Source organism: Pristis pectinata, chromosome 13 (assembly GCF_009764475.1).
Source record: "Pristis pectinata isolate sPriPec2 chromosome 13, sPriPec2.1.pri, whole genome shotgun sequence".
Lineage (NCBI taxonomy): Eukaryota > Metazoa > Chordata > Chondrichthyes > Rhinopristiformes > Pristidae > Pristis > Pristis pectinata.
Genome location: NC_067417.1, coordinates 465,742 through 479,339, shown reverse-complemented (window position 1 = coordinate 479,339; position 13,598 = coordinate 465,742). Strand labels below are relative to the sequence as shown.

Below are 13,598 nucleotides of genomic sequence, written 5' to 3'. Positions count from 1 at the left end.
TAGAAATTGCAGGGGCCCTGGCAAATATATTTAAAATGTCCTTAGCCACGGGTGCGGTGCTGGAGGACTGGAGGGTAGCTCATGTTGTTCTGTTGTTTAAAAAAAAAACTCTAAAAGTAAACCAGGTAATTACAGGCTGCTGATCCTGACATCAGTAGTAGGTAAATTATTGGAAGGTGTTCTGAGAGATCAGGTATACAAGTATTTGGACAGCCAAGGGCTGATTAAGGATAGTCAGCATGGCTTTGTGTGTGGTAGATTGTGTTTAACGAATCTTGTAGAGTTTTTTGAGGAGGTTACCAAGAAAGTAGATGAAGGAAAGGCTGTGGGTGTTGTCTACATGGACTTTAGTAAGGCCTTTGACAAGGTCCCACATGGGAGGTTAGTTCTGAAGGTTCAGACACTAGGTATCCATGGAAAGGTTGTAAACTGGATTCGAAATTGGCTGTGTGGGAGAAGACAGAGTGTGGTAGTGGATGGTTGTTTCTCAGACTGGAGGCCTGTGACTAGTGGTGTGCCACAGATCTGTTGTTTGTTGTCTATATCAATAATCTAGATCAGAGGTTTTCAACCTGTGGTCCGCGGACCCCTGGGGGTCCACGGCGGGTTGCCAGGGGGTCCGCGAGCAAGCCAAGAAAAAAATGGAAAAGCGACCTGTTACAAAGACATAGCTTACTTGCTTGCTCCAGTTTTCCACTATTCAGAAAATTGGCCATATCTATTCTATCTCTTATAGGCGACAATCTTAGAGACTTAGACGGTGTTCCCTTCTGGTAAGCTGCCGCTTAATATTCGATTTGTGTAGTCAGAGTAGTTAGTAGTGTTCACTACATACTACTATTCTGTTGTGCACTGTAGTGTTAGCGAGACTGAGTGACGTTGTTGGTGTGCCTTAATACTGCTTACTTACCGTGCATTTATGCCACAGTGATGTCACCGTTAAACGAAAAGTGCGCAAGCATGTAAATTTTAGATTAGTTTTGATAATTTTGTTTATCAGTAACAGTAATTAAACTGTCCAGCGTGTATTGCTGAGTATGGAGAAATTTCTGAAGAGAAAAGCTGACCAGAAACTGGAAGATTCTGATGACGAAAGGGATAAGGGTGACTGGAAGAGAAAACAACGCAAGTACGATCCAGAATACATTTCATATGGCTTCATCGCAGTGGGGACGAATGCAGACCAACCTCTCTGTGTTGTGTGTTTGCAAACACTGTCCAACGATGCAATGAAACCAGCGAAATTAAGTGCCATTTAACAACAGTGCATCCAGATATTGCCAGTAAGCCGAAGAAATATTTTCAGCAGCAAAAGGAGCTGTACCTCAAGCAGAAAGGCAAAATGACAGCCTGCGCCACTGTAAATGAGAAGGCTCTTCGCGCATCATATTTGGTGGCATTACGAATAGCACGTTCCAGAAAGCCTCACACAATTGGAGAAGAGCTTATACTGCCTGAAGCAGTAGATATGTGCAAAGTTGTACTGGGAAAAGAATCCAGTCAAAAACTGAAAGCCATTCCACTGTCTGATCACACAGTAAGCAGAAGAATTGGCGATATGGCGGAAGACATACAGAGCCAGCTGATAGCGCGTCTTCAGCAAGTCAGATTTGCTATTCAGCGCGATGAAAGTACTGATGTTGCCAGTGCTGCGCAGTTGTTGGTTTATGTTCGATATTGCTGGGAAGGAGAGGCTTTGGAAGACTTTGTTTTGCAAGGTGCTCCCAGGGCGTAGAACTGGTGAAGAACTTTTCCGTGTGCTTGACACGTTTTTTTTGTACAATCGGCATTGGCGTGGACACAGTGTATTGGAGTATGCATGGATGGTGCTGCCACAATGACGGGACAGAAGTCGGGTCTAGTCGCACGAGTGAAAGAAGTAGCTCCACATGTAGCAGCAACCCGCTGCATAATTCACAGTGAGGCTTTGGCTGCAAAGGATATGGATGAAAATCTTGCGGATGTGTTTTCCATGTGCATTAAAATCATTAACTTTATCAAAGCCGGGCCGCTCAATCATTGTTTGTTTGAAAACATATGCCGTGAAATGGAAGCCGAGCATAAGTATTTGTTGCTACATACAGAAGTCAGATGGCTGTCACGAGGCTGCGTTGTGCAGCGTGTCTATGAATTGTGAGATGAACTGCTCATTTTTCTAAATGAGCATAACGGATCATTGGCACAGTTCTTGACAGATGAGACATGGGTTGCCAGATTAGCTTATCTTGCAGATATTTTCAACATTTTGAACAGCTTAAATCTATCATTGCAAGGACCTGGCTCAAATGTTCTGAAAACGCATGACAAAATTAATACCTTCCAGAAAAACTCCGTATCTAGAAGGAAAGATGCAAGCGAGGCATCTATGATATGCTTCCGTTGCTGGCTGACTTTCTGACAGTGAACGAGACTAAGACAGAGGCCATTGCGAGCACCATTTTGAACCATATTCAACAGCTGTAACATTATTTCCATGAGTATTTCGGCGATGATGACACGAGCATGTTTGATTGGATTCGAAATCCGTTTGAATGCATGCTTACTGATTTAACTGGACATGAACAAGAAGAATTGGCTGAACTGTCATCTGACAGGACTTTGCGCTTGCAGTTCAACCGAATGTCATTGTTGTTGTTCTGGATAGCATGTTCCCAGGAGTATCCACTGCTGTCTGGCAGAGCCGTCAATGTTCTGTTACCATTTGCAACCACTTACTTGTGCGAAATAGCATTTTCTGCAGTCACTGCCATGAAAACCAAATACAGACCAAGACTGAATATTGAGGATGACATACACGTATGTTTGTCGCGCATACCACCACATTTGGACAAACCCTGCAGTGCAAAACAGGCACAACCTCCACATTGAACTGAACACTGAATGACACCGCTGGTAATTATCGGTGATTGAAATAGTCACTATTTCAATAGGGCCTATGTGCAGTAATTTAAGTGTTGTATGCATGAATATATCGATTGTTTGATTTTTGTGGGCTTTGGGGGTCCGCCATCTAACAAGGACATGTTCTGGGGGGCTGCCGCATGGAAAGGGTTGAAAACCACTGATCTAGATGATAATGTGGTAAATTGGATCAGCAAGTTTGTTGATGATACTAAGATTGGAGGCGTTGTGGACAGTGAGGAAAACTTTCAAAGCTTGCAGAGGGATCTGGACCAACTGGAAAAATGGTCCAGAAAATGGCAGATGGAATTTAATGCAGACAGGTGTGAGGTGTTGCATTTTGGAAGGACAAATCAAGGTAGGACATACACAGTAAATGGTAGGGCACTGAGGAGTGCGGAGGAACAAAGGGATCTGGGAGTTCAGATACATAATTCCCTGAAAGTGGCTTCACAGGTAGACAGGGTTGTAAAAAAGGCTTTTGGCATCCTGGCATTCATAAATCAAAGTATTGAGTATAGGAGTTGGGATGTTATGGTGAGGTTGTATAAGTCATTGGTGAGGCCAAATTTGGAGTCTTGTGTGCAGTTCTGGTCACCTAACTATAGGAAGGATATTTGTAAGATTGAAAGAGTGCAGAGGAGATTCACTGGCATGTTGCCGGGTCTTCAGAAGTTGAGTTACAGAGAAAGATTGAACAGATTAGGACAGTGCAGAAGAATGAGGGGAGATTTGATAGAGGTTTACAAAATTATGAGAGGTATAGACAGTAAATGCAAGTAGGCTCTTTCGACCTAGATTAGGAGAGATAAGTACGAGAGGACATGGCTTTAGGGTGAAAGGGGAAAAATTTAGGGGGAACATTAGGGGGAACTTTACTCAGAGAGTGGTGGGAGTGTGGAACGAGCTGCCATCTGACGTGGTAAATGCAGGCTCACTCTTAAGTTTTAAGAATAAATTGGATAGATACGTGGATGGGAGAGGTCTGGAGGGTTATGGACTGGGTGCAGGGACTAGCGGAATCAAGTTTCAGCACAGACTAGAACCATAGAACCATACAGCACAAAACAGGCCCTTTGGCCCACCGTGTTGTGCCGTCCATCAAACCACCCTCGCACTATCTAACCCTTTCCTCCCGCATATCTTTCTATCTCACACTCCTCCATATGCCTATCCAACAAACTCCTGTCCAATGTATCTGCCTCCACCACCACCCCAGGCAGTGCATTCCATGCACCAACCACTCTCTGGGTGAAAAAACCTCCCCCTGACATCTCCCCTGAACCTCCCACCCATAACCTTAAAGCCATGCCCTCTTGCCTTGAGCATTGGTGCCCTGGGAAGGAGGCGCTGGCTGTCTACTCTATCTATTCCTCTCAATATTTTATATACCTCTATCATGTCTCCTCTCATCCTCCTCCTTTCCAGTGAATAAAGCCTTAGCACCTTAAGCCTCTCCTCATATTCCATACGCTCTAATCCAGGCAGCATCCTGGTAAATCTCCTCTGCACCCTCTCCAACGCCTCCACATCCTTCCTATAATGCGGTGACCAGAACTGAATACAGTACTCTTAAGTGTGGTCTAACTAGAGTTTTGTAATGCTGCATCATCACTTCGCTGCTCTTAAACTCAATCCCGCAATTTATGAAAGCTAACATCCCATAGGCCTTCTTAACTGCTCTATCCACCTGTGAGGCAACTTTCAGTGAAACTGTGAATATGAACCCCCAGATCCCTCTGCTCCTCTACACTGCCAAGTACCTTGCCATTTACCCTGTATTCTGCCCTGGAGTTTGTCTCCTTCCAAAGTGTACCACCTCACACTTCTCCGGATTAAACTCCATCTGCCACTTGTCAGCCCAGCTCTGCATCCTATCAATATCCCTCTGTAAGCTCCGACAGCCCTCCACACTATCCACAACACCGCCGATCTTAGTGTCGTCCGCAAACTTACTAACCCAGCCTTCCACCCCCTCATCTAAGTCATCTATAAATATCACAAAAAGTAGAGGTTCCCAGAACTGATCCCTGCAGGACACCACTAGTCACTGCCCTCCAATCCGAGGGCACTCCTTCCACCACAGCCCTCTGCTTTCTACAGGCAAGCCAATTCCTAATCCCACACAGCCAAGCTTCCCTGCATCCCTTGGCCTCTGACCTTCCGAAGAAGCCTTACCATGAGGAACCTTATCAAACGCCTTACTAAAATCCATACAGACCACATCCATCGCACTACCCTCATCAATCTTCCTTGTTACCTCCTCAAAGAACTCTTATCAGGCTTGTGAGGCAAGATCTTCCCTTCAAAAAGCCATGCTGGCTGTCCCTAATCAGTCCATGATTCTCTAGGTGTTCATAGATCCTATCCCTTAGAATCCTTTCTAACAGCTTACCCACCACAGACGTAAGGCTCACTGGTCTGTAATTCCCTGGACTATCCCTACTACCTTTTATGAACAAGGGGACAACATTCGCCACCCTCCAATCCTCCGGCACCATCCCTGTGGACAACAAGGATTCAAAGATCCTTACCAGCGGTTCAACAATCTCCTCCCTCGCCTCTCGAAGCAGCCTGGGGAAAATCCTGTCAGGCCCCGGAGATTTATCCGTCTTGATATTATTTAACAACTTCAACACATCCTCTCTCTTGATATCTACAACCTCGAGAACATTACCCTTACCAGCACTCCCTTCTGCGTCATCAAGACCCCTCTCCTTGGTGAATACCGAAGAGAAGTATTCATTGAGAACTTCTCCCACTTCCGCCGCCTCCAGGCACGTTCTCCCACCTTTGTCTTTAATCGGACCTACCTTTACCCTAGCCATCCTCCTACCCTTCACATACATGAAAAAGGCCTTGGGATTTTCCTTAACCCTACTAGCCAACGCCTTTTTCATGTCCCCTTCTAGCTCTCCTCAGCCCTCTCTTAAGTTCCTTCCTCGCTACTCTATATTCCTCACGGGCCCTGTCTGAACCTTGCTGCTTATACCTTATGTATGCTACCTTCTTCTCCCTAACTAGTCATTCCACCTCTCTCGTCACCCACGGTTCCTTCACCCTGCCATTCTTTCTTTGCCTCACCGGGACATATTTATCCCTAACATCCTGCATAAGATCCCTGAACATCGACCACATCTCCATGGTACATTTCCCTTCAAAAAGGACATCCCAATTTACACTCCCGAGTTCTCTCCTTATAGCCTCATAGTTCGCCCTTCCCCAATTAAATATCTTCTTGTCCTCTCTGCACCTGTCCCTGTCCATGACAATTTTAAAGGTTATGGAGCAATGGTCACTGTCCCCCAAATGCTCACCCACCAATAGATCCTTCACCTGTCCCAGTTCATTTCCTAAAACTAGATCTAGCATGCCATTCCCTCTAGTCGGCCTGTCGACATACTGCATCAGGAATCCCTCCTGGACACATTTAACAAATTCCGTCCCATCTAAACCTTTGGCACTAAGCAGGTTCCAATCTATATTTGGGAAGTTGAAGTCTCCCATTATAACAACCCTGTTATTTTTGCTTCTCTCCAAACACTGCCTGCCAATCTGCTCCTCTATATCTCTACCACTACTGGGGGGGCCGATAGAATACTCCTAGTAGAGTAACTGCTCCTTTCTTGTTCCTTACTTCCACCCATACGGACTCTAGAGATGATCCTTCTACAACATCCATCCTTTCTGCAGCCGTAACAGTGTCCCTGACCAGTATTGCCACCCCTCCTCCTCTTTTCCCCCGTTCCCTATCCCTCTTAAAACACCGAAAACCAGGAATATTCAATATCCACTTCTGCCCTGACGTCAGCTACGTCTCAGTAATAGCCACAATATCATAGTCCACCATACTTATCCAAGCGCTCAGTTCATCTCCCTTATTCCTAACGCTTCTTGCATTTAAGTAAACACACTTCAGTCCATCTACCTTACTACTTTTATAGCCTGTATTCTGCTTCTCCTTCCCCAAAGCCCTCTTCTACCTGTTTGAAGGGCGGAATGGCCTGTTTTCTGTGTTGTAGTGTTCTATGCTCTCCCCTCAGCCTCCAAAGCTCCAGAGAAAACAGTCCAAGATTGTCCAACCTCATAGCTAATGCCCTCTAATCCAGGCAACATCCTGGTGAACCTCTTCTGCACCCTCTCCAAAGCCTCAAACATCCTTCCTGTAATGCAGTGGCCAGAATTGCACACAGTACTCCAAGTTTGGCCTAACTGAAGTTTTATATAGCTGCAACTTGACTTCCTGACTTTTAAACTCACTTCCCTGATCATTGAAGGCAAGTATGCCATGCACCTTCTTTATCACCCTATCTACTTCTGTTGCCACTTTCATGGAGCTATGGACTTGGATCCCAAAATCCCTCTGTACATCAGTGCTCCTACAGATCCTGCCATTTACTGTAATCTTTAGAATATAGAACACTACAGCACAGTACAGGCCCTTTGGCCCACAATGTTGTGGCAACATTTTATCCTGCTCTAAGGTCTATCTAACCCTTCCCTCCCACATAGCCGCCTATTTTTCTATCATCATTTGCTCTTGCATTTGACCTCCCAAGTTGCAACCTCTCACTTGTCTGGATTAAACTCCAATTTCTGTTACTATGGCCTTCACAACAGATGCCAGCATTGCCCCACCTAATGCTAACAGGTCCATAGTCCCCTGTTTTCTTTTCTCCCTCCTTTCTTAAGTAGTGGGGTCATATTTGCAACCATTCAATCACTGGAACAATTCCAGAATCTATAGTACTTCGGAAAATGTAACCAGAGCATCCACTATCTATAAAACCACTTCTTTCAAAACTCAGGGATGTGTAGATCATTAAGTTCTTGGAATTTATCAGCTTTCAAGCTCACCAATTTCTCTAGTACTATTTTTGAACAATAATACATTCTTTCAGTTCCTTATTCCTATTCACCTCTGGTTTTCTAATATCCAATTCAATAGCTTTACTGTGTCTTCCATGAAGACAGACACAAAGCATTTGGTTAGCTCCTTTGCCATTTTCTTATTTCCCATTTATAAATTAATCTGTCTCTGTAACAAGCCCATGGTCGCCTTTCGTCTATAGAAGCACTGAATTCCGGAACTGTCCTCTGCCCAGATACCAGAGTTAATTGGAATTGGAAAGTTATGAGACAGCAGGCCATCATGTGTTTGGGTACCAGCCATTCACAATATACATCAGTGATTTGGATGAGGAAATGCTAAGTTTCTTAACAACAACTATTAGGGTGGGGGGATGCAAAGAGGCTTCAGAATAATTTAGATGTTTGGTGAGTGGTTAAGTCCTGTTTTTCATGGTCTGAGATAGTGCATCAGCAATGATCTAATTGAAGAGTGGAGCAAACTGTGGAACAGACAGTGTACTCCTCCTGTTGGCTGGTCATAATCTTGCAGACCTGCATTAAGTTTCTTTTGTTCCAGTGAACTTCTTCTTGGACATGCTTCTTATGATTTCACAGCCTGACGATTTCATTGTAAATCTTGCGTGGTCTTTACGCAGCATGGAAAGGGGCCCCTTGTCTCACTGAGACCACAGCAACCATCAAGCACCCACTTGCATTAATACTAATCCCATTTCATCCTATCAACTCCCCCCAGTCCTGTGGACTCTTCTCTGGATGCTGTCTAGTGCTATTGACAGTTTTCCTGTGTGATGAGCAGAACACAACACTGTACTCTAGCTGTCACCTACCTAATGGTCTATGCAGTTCTAGCAAGGTCTCCCTGTGGTTGCATTCTCTACCAATAAAGGCAGGTACTCTGTGTGCTTTCATGCACACCTTATGTACCTGCCCCACTACTTTCAGAGATCAGTGGGTGAGTTCCTTCTGTTCCTCAACACCCCAGGGTATCCTGCCATTGATTGTCTTCTCCCTTTCCTTGTTTATCCTCTCCACTTCTCCAGATTGAATTCCATTTGTCACTTCTGTGTGCACATCCCAATCCGTTCATGATTTCCTGCAGCCCAGATTTTTCTTCACTGTCAAGTACACTACCAATCTCTCCTTATAGCTCAAGCCCTCTAATCCAGGCAGCATCCTGGTAAACCTCTTCTGCACCCTCTTCAAAGCCTCCACATCCTTCCTGTAATGGGGTGACCAGAACTGAATGCAATACTCCAAATGCGGCCTAACCAGAGTTTTATAAAGCTGCAAGATAACTTCCTGACTCTTGAACTCAATGCCTCGACTAATAAAGGCAAGCATGCTGTATGCCGCCTTTGCCACCCTATCAACCTGTGTAGCCACCTTCAGAGAGTTATGAACTTGGACCCCAAGATCCCTCAGCTCACCAACTCTTAAGAGTCTTACCATTAACAGTGTACTGTCCCTGTACATTTGGTCTCCCAAGGTGCAACACTTCACATTTGGCCGGGTTGCACTCCATCTGCCATTTCTCCGCCCATATCTGCAACTGATCTATATCCCACTTTTCGTCTGCAGCCTCACTAACCCACCCATGTACATTTTCATCCAGATCATTTGCATACATCACAAACAGCAGAGGTCCCAGTACAGATCCCTATGGAACACTACAAGTCACAGATCTCCAGCCAGAGTAAGTCCCATCGACCACTACCCTCTGTCTTCTATGGGCAAGCCAATTCTGATTCCAAATGGCCAAGTCACCGTGGATCCCATGCATCTTAATCTTCTGGGTGAGGTCCCTTGAGAGACCTTGTCAAATGCCTTACTAAAATCCACGTAAACAACATCCACAGCTCTACCTTCATCATTCACCCTCGTCACATCAAAAACTTGATCAAATTAGGAAAAGGTGACTTGCCCCACACGAGCCATGCTGACTGTCCTTAATTAGGTCATGGTTTTTCAAATGCTCATGAATCCTATCCAGTAACTTCCCTACCACTGATTGAGACTCACCGGTCTATAGTTTCCAGGATTATCCCTGTTTCCCTTCTTGAATAATGGAACAATGTTAGCTACTCGCCAGTCCTCTGGGACCTCGCCTGTGGCTAGAGGGGACATGAACATCTTGGTCAAGGCCCCAGTAATCTCATCTCATCTACCTCTCTCAATAACCTGGGGTATATCCCATCAGGCTCTGGGGACTTATTCACCTTAATCTTGACCCAACTTTATCTTGAAGTGCCCTAGCATATTAGCACGCTCCACACTGATCTCCCTATCCTCCACGTCTTTCTCCTTGGTAAATATTGATGCAAAGTACTCATTAAGGACCTCACCCACACCTTCCACCTCCAAGCACATGTTCCCCCCTTTAACCTTGAGTGGTCCTACCCTCTTCCTAGTTATCCTCTTGCTCTTGATGTATATTCATTCATATACACCTCAAATTGAGAGGGTCTCGTACTGAATCCTGTGGAATCCCACTGTGTACAACCTTCCAGTCACTAACACTTCTATGGACCCTTTGGTTTCTAATTTTATTCCAACCCATCATTTTCTATTGGAATCCATTGGCTGCTTTCTTAACTAGTCAATGATGAGAGACTTCGTCAAGTGCCTTGCTCAAATGCTCTGCACTCATTGGCAATTATTACTGCCTCAAAGTGTTCATTTAAGTTGATCAGACATGACTTTCCCTTAACAAATCCATGTTGATTGTCCTTGATTAACCTCTGGTTCTCTAAATGTGGATTTATAGTCTCCTTCAGATTTTTTTCCAACAATTTGCCCTTCACCAATGTCTGACTGGCCTGTGAGTACCCAGCCTGGCATTTTTTTCTTATTTTAAGCAATTGGTTCAATTATTGACCTTCCAGTGCTCCAGAGCCATGCCTGGAACAAAGATCATTGGAAAACTATTGCTAGAGCCCTGTGCTGTTTCCTTCCTTCCCTTAAGAACATGAAATGTAATTTATCCACAAATTTCTGAGTCTGTACTGAGCCCAAAAGGCCCAGATTCAGTGTCCATTTCTGAGCCTTGGTTTCCTCGTCTTGATCTCTGTCCAATGGTCCCAATCAAGAGAGGGCTGCAGTGGACACTACATGGTGCTCTTGGGTTGAGCAGTGCGTTGACATTTGCAGGATATGGGGGCAGTGAGAGTGGACCTGTTCTGAACTGGTGCCATCTCAACCTCTGTCTTGTTTGATTACACACTGCATTTAACCAGGTCTCAGCTGCCTCCATGTGGAGCAATGTTGCAATGTGATTTGTTCAACCTGCCATACTCTGCAGGTTGCCCAAAGGAAGGGGAGCAAGATGGAAACAACCATCTGAGAGCTTACCTGGTGCTTGGGGCTACTGTTTGTTTGAAGTTTTGTCCCAGGGGATTATGTTTAATGTTATACGTATAAAGTTTGTGTGTTGCTGTCAGGGCCTCACTCAGGATGAGCAGCAGGACTGTCAGGAAGCTCTATGGAAGATTTTGGATCGAGTATATCAGCCAAATGTCATCAAGGAACTGCTGATTCTTCAGGGAGGAACTAAGCAGGTAACAGCTTCGGATGTGGCCATTAAATGCTGGCCTCGTCCGTGATGCCAAACATAGTGTGATGGAGTCATAATCACAGAAACAGGCCCTTTGGCCCATCATGTCCAGGTTGACCATTGATTACCCATCTCTACTAATCCATTTGCCAGCACTTGATCCGTAACCTTTTACGACTTTGTGATTCAAAGGCTTGACCAAATACTTTTTAAGTGTTGTGAGTGTATCTGCTCCACCACTTTCTCAGGCAGAGTGTACAAACTCGAACTACCCTCTGAGTGAAAAAAAGCTGCCCTCTAACCCCCTCACTCCTCACCTTAAAGCTATGCGTCCTGGCTTTGAACGTCTCTGGTATGGAAAAGGTTTCTCACTATCTATCCCTTCTGTGCCCTTCATAGAGGACACCCAATTCTTAAATTATATATTGAGATTTTTTTAGCCAATGGTTAGGAAGCTCAACTAGATATTGGGGAGGGGGGAGTGCAGATCTGGATTTTGTTTTGAGAAGCAAAGTGTGCAAATAGGAGGAGAATCATTGGGGAGCAGATTTGTTAAAGTGATTAATTCATTTAGATTTAGCATAATAGCAAAGGGCAAAGATAAAATTGGAATAAAGTTTCTAAATTGGGCTGTTGAGTTTAAATAGACCGACAAGTGATTTGACAGGAGTGGTCTGGAAAGAGCTGAAAAGTAAAACCGTTTGTTGCCATTCAAGAAAGAGATGCAAGGGATTCGAGGTGAGTATGTTCCACAGAGAGAGGGTGGGACTGCCGAATATGGAGTTCCCCAGGATGTCAAGGTACACGGAGGGTAAGACAAATTAAAGAAGCTTGTGTCAGACACAGTTGAATTAGGCAGGAAATGTAGAAGAATAGGAATGAAGTTAAAAGGGCTATTAGGAATACAGAAGGTACAAAAATGGGCAAGTAAAAGAATACTAATGTTTATAAATACATAAAGAGCAGAAATAACTAAAGAAAGCCTCAACTCTAACCTGTTTGGACCCTGTGTGGAGGTGAAGGATGTGCATAAGTAATGTTTTGTCAGTGCCTTCACAAAACAGGAATATGATGCTGATGTTGTGGTTAAAGTGAGCAAGTGTAAAATACTGGACGGGATAAGTATAGTGAAAGGAGAACTATTAAAGGGATTGTCAATTTGAAAGTGGATGGCTGTTATAAATCCCAACACAAAAAAACTAAAATTGCTGAAATCTGAAGTAAAATTATAAAATTCTTGAGATACTCTAGATATTTCAGGTCGATGACCTTTCACTGGAAGAGTTAGTTGAATTTTGGTAGTTTACAAACTATTGCAATCCATTCTGTGGATATGATATAAATATTCATTGAGAAAGGTACAGATTAATTAGGGACAGTCAGCTTGGATTTATTAAGGGGAGATCATGTTTGACTAGCAATTGAATTATTGGAAGGTAATGAGGGGTCAGTAACAGCACTGTATTTGATGTTGACTGTTTGTCTTTTAGCAAGACCTTGACAAGGTCCCACATGGCAGGCTGGTCAAAAAAGTGAAAGCCCATGGGTTCCAAGAAAGAGAGGACAACTAGATCCAAAACTGGATCAGTGGCAGGAAGCAAAGGATGTTGTGTTGATTGGTGTTTTAGTTACTGTTATCTGTGGGATCCACAGAGCTCAATACTGGATTCCTTCTTTTGTGTAATAGATATTAGTGATCTAGACCTAAATGTAAGATGAATGATAAAATAGTTCTCAGATGATACAAAAATTGGCTGTGTGGTTGGCAGTAAGAAGGAAAACTTTACACCGCAGGAGGATATAGATGGTCTGGTCATTTGGGCAGGAAAAGTGCCAAATGGATTTAATCCAAAGAGGGTGAGTAATGTAATTGGGAAGGTGCAAGAAGGCAAGAGAATGTATAGTAAATGGGAGGATATTGAGTGGTATGTCCACAGATACTTAAAGGCAGCAGGTGGTTGTGTTGATGGCGAGGAAGATAGTTGTAGGATTCAGGATGCTATTGATTAATTGGTAAAAATGGGCAGAGTATTGGCAGGTGGAATTTAATCCCAATAAATGCGAGGTGATGCATTTTGGGAAGACTAATACACACTGAATGATAGGGCATTAAGCATGAATGATTGTCCTATCAAGAGAGGATATAGTTAAGGTGGAGATCGGTAAATATTTGAAAAATCAAGGAATTAAAGGTTGTTTGGAATGGCACAGAAGAGTTGAGGCCAACATAGACTAACCATGGTCATATTGATTGACGGGGCAGGCTTGAGGGGCC

General features: G+C 44.1%; 1 protein-coding gene across 1 annotated transcript in view; it reads left to right on the top strand.

Moving 5' to 3' along the window:
* tango6 (transport and golgi organization 6 homolog (Drosophila)) overlaps positions 1-13,598 on the top strand; it is a 93,938-nt gene that overhangs the window by 4,813 nt on the left and 75,527 nt on the right. The window contains exon 3 of the mRNA XM_052028671.1: positions 11,211-11,327. Within this exon, the coding sequence (XP_051884631.1) occupies positions 11,211-11,327 (117 nt within the window). The remainder of the gene's footprint in view (positions 1-11,210; positions 11,328-13,598) is intronic.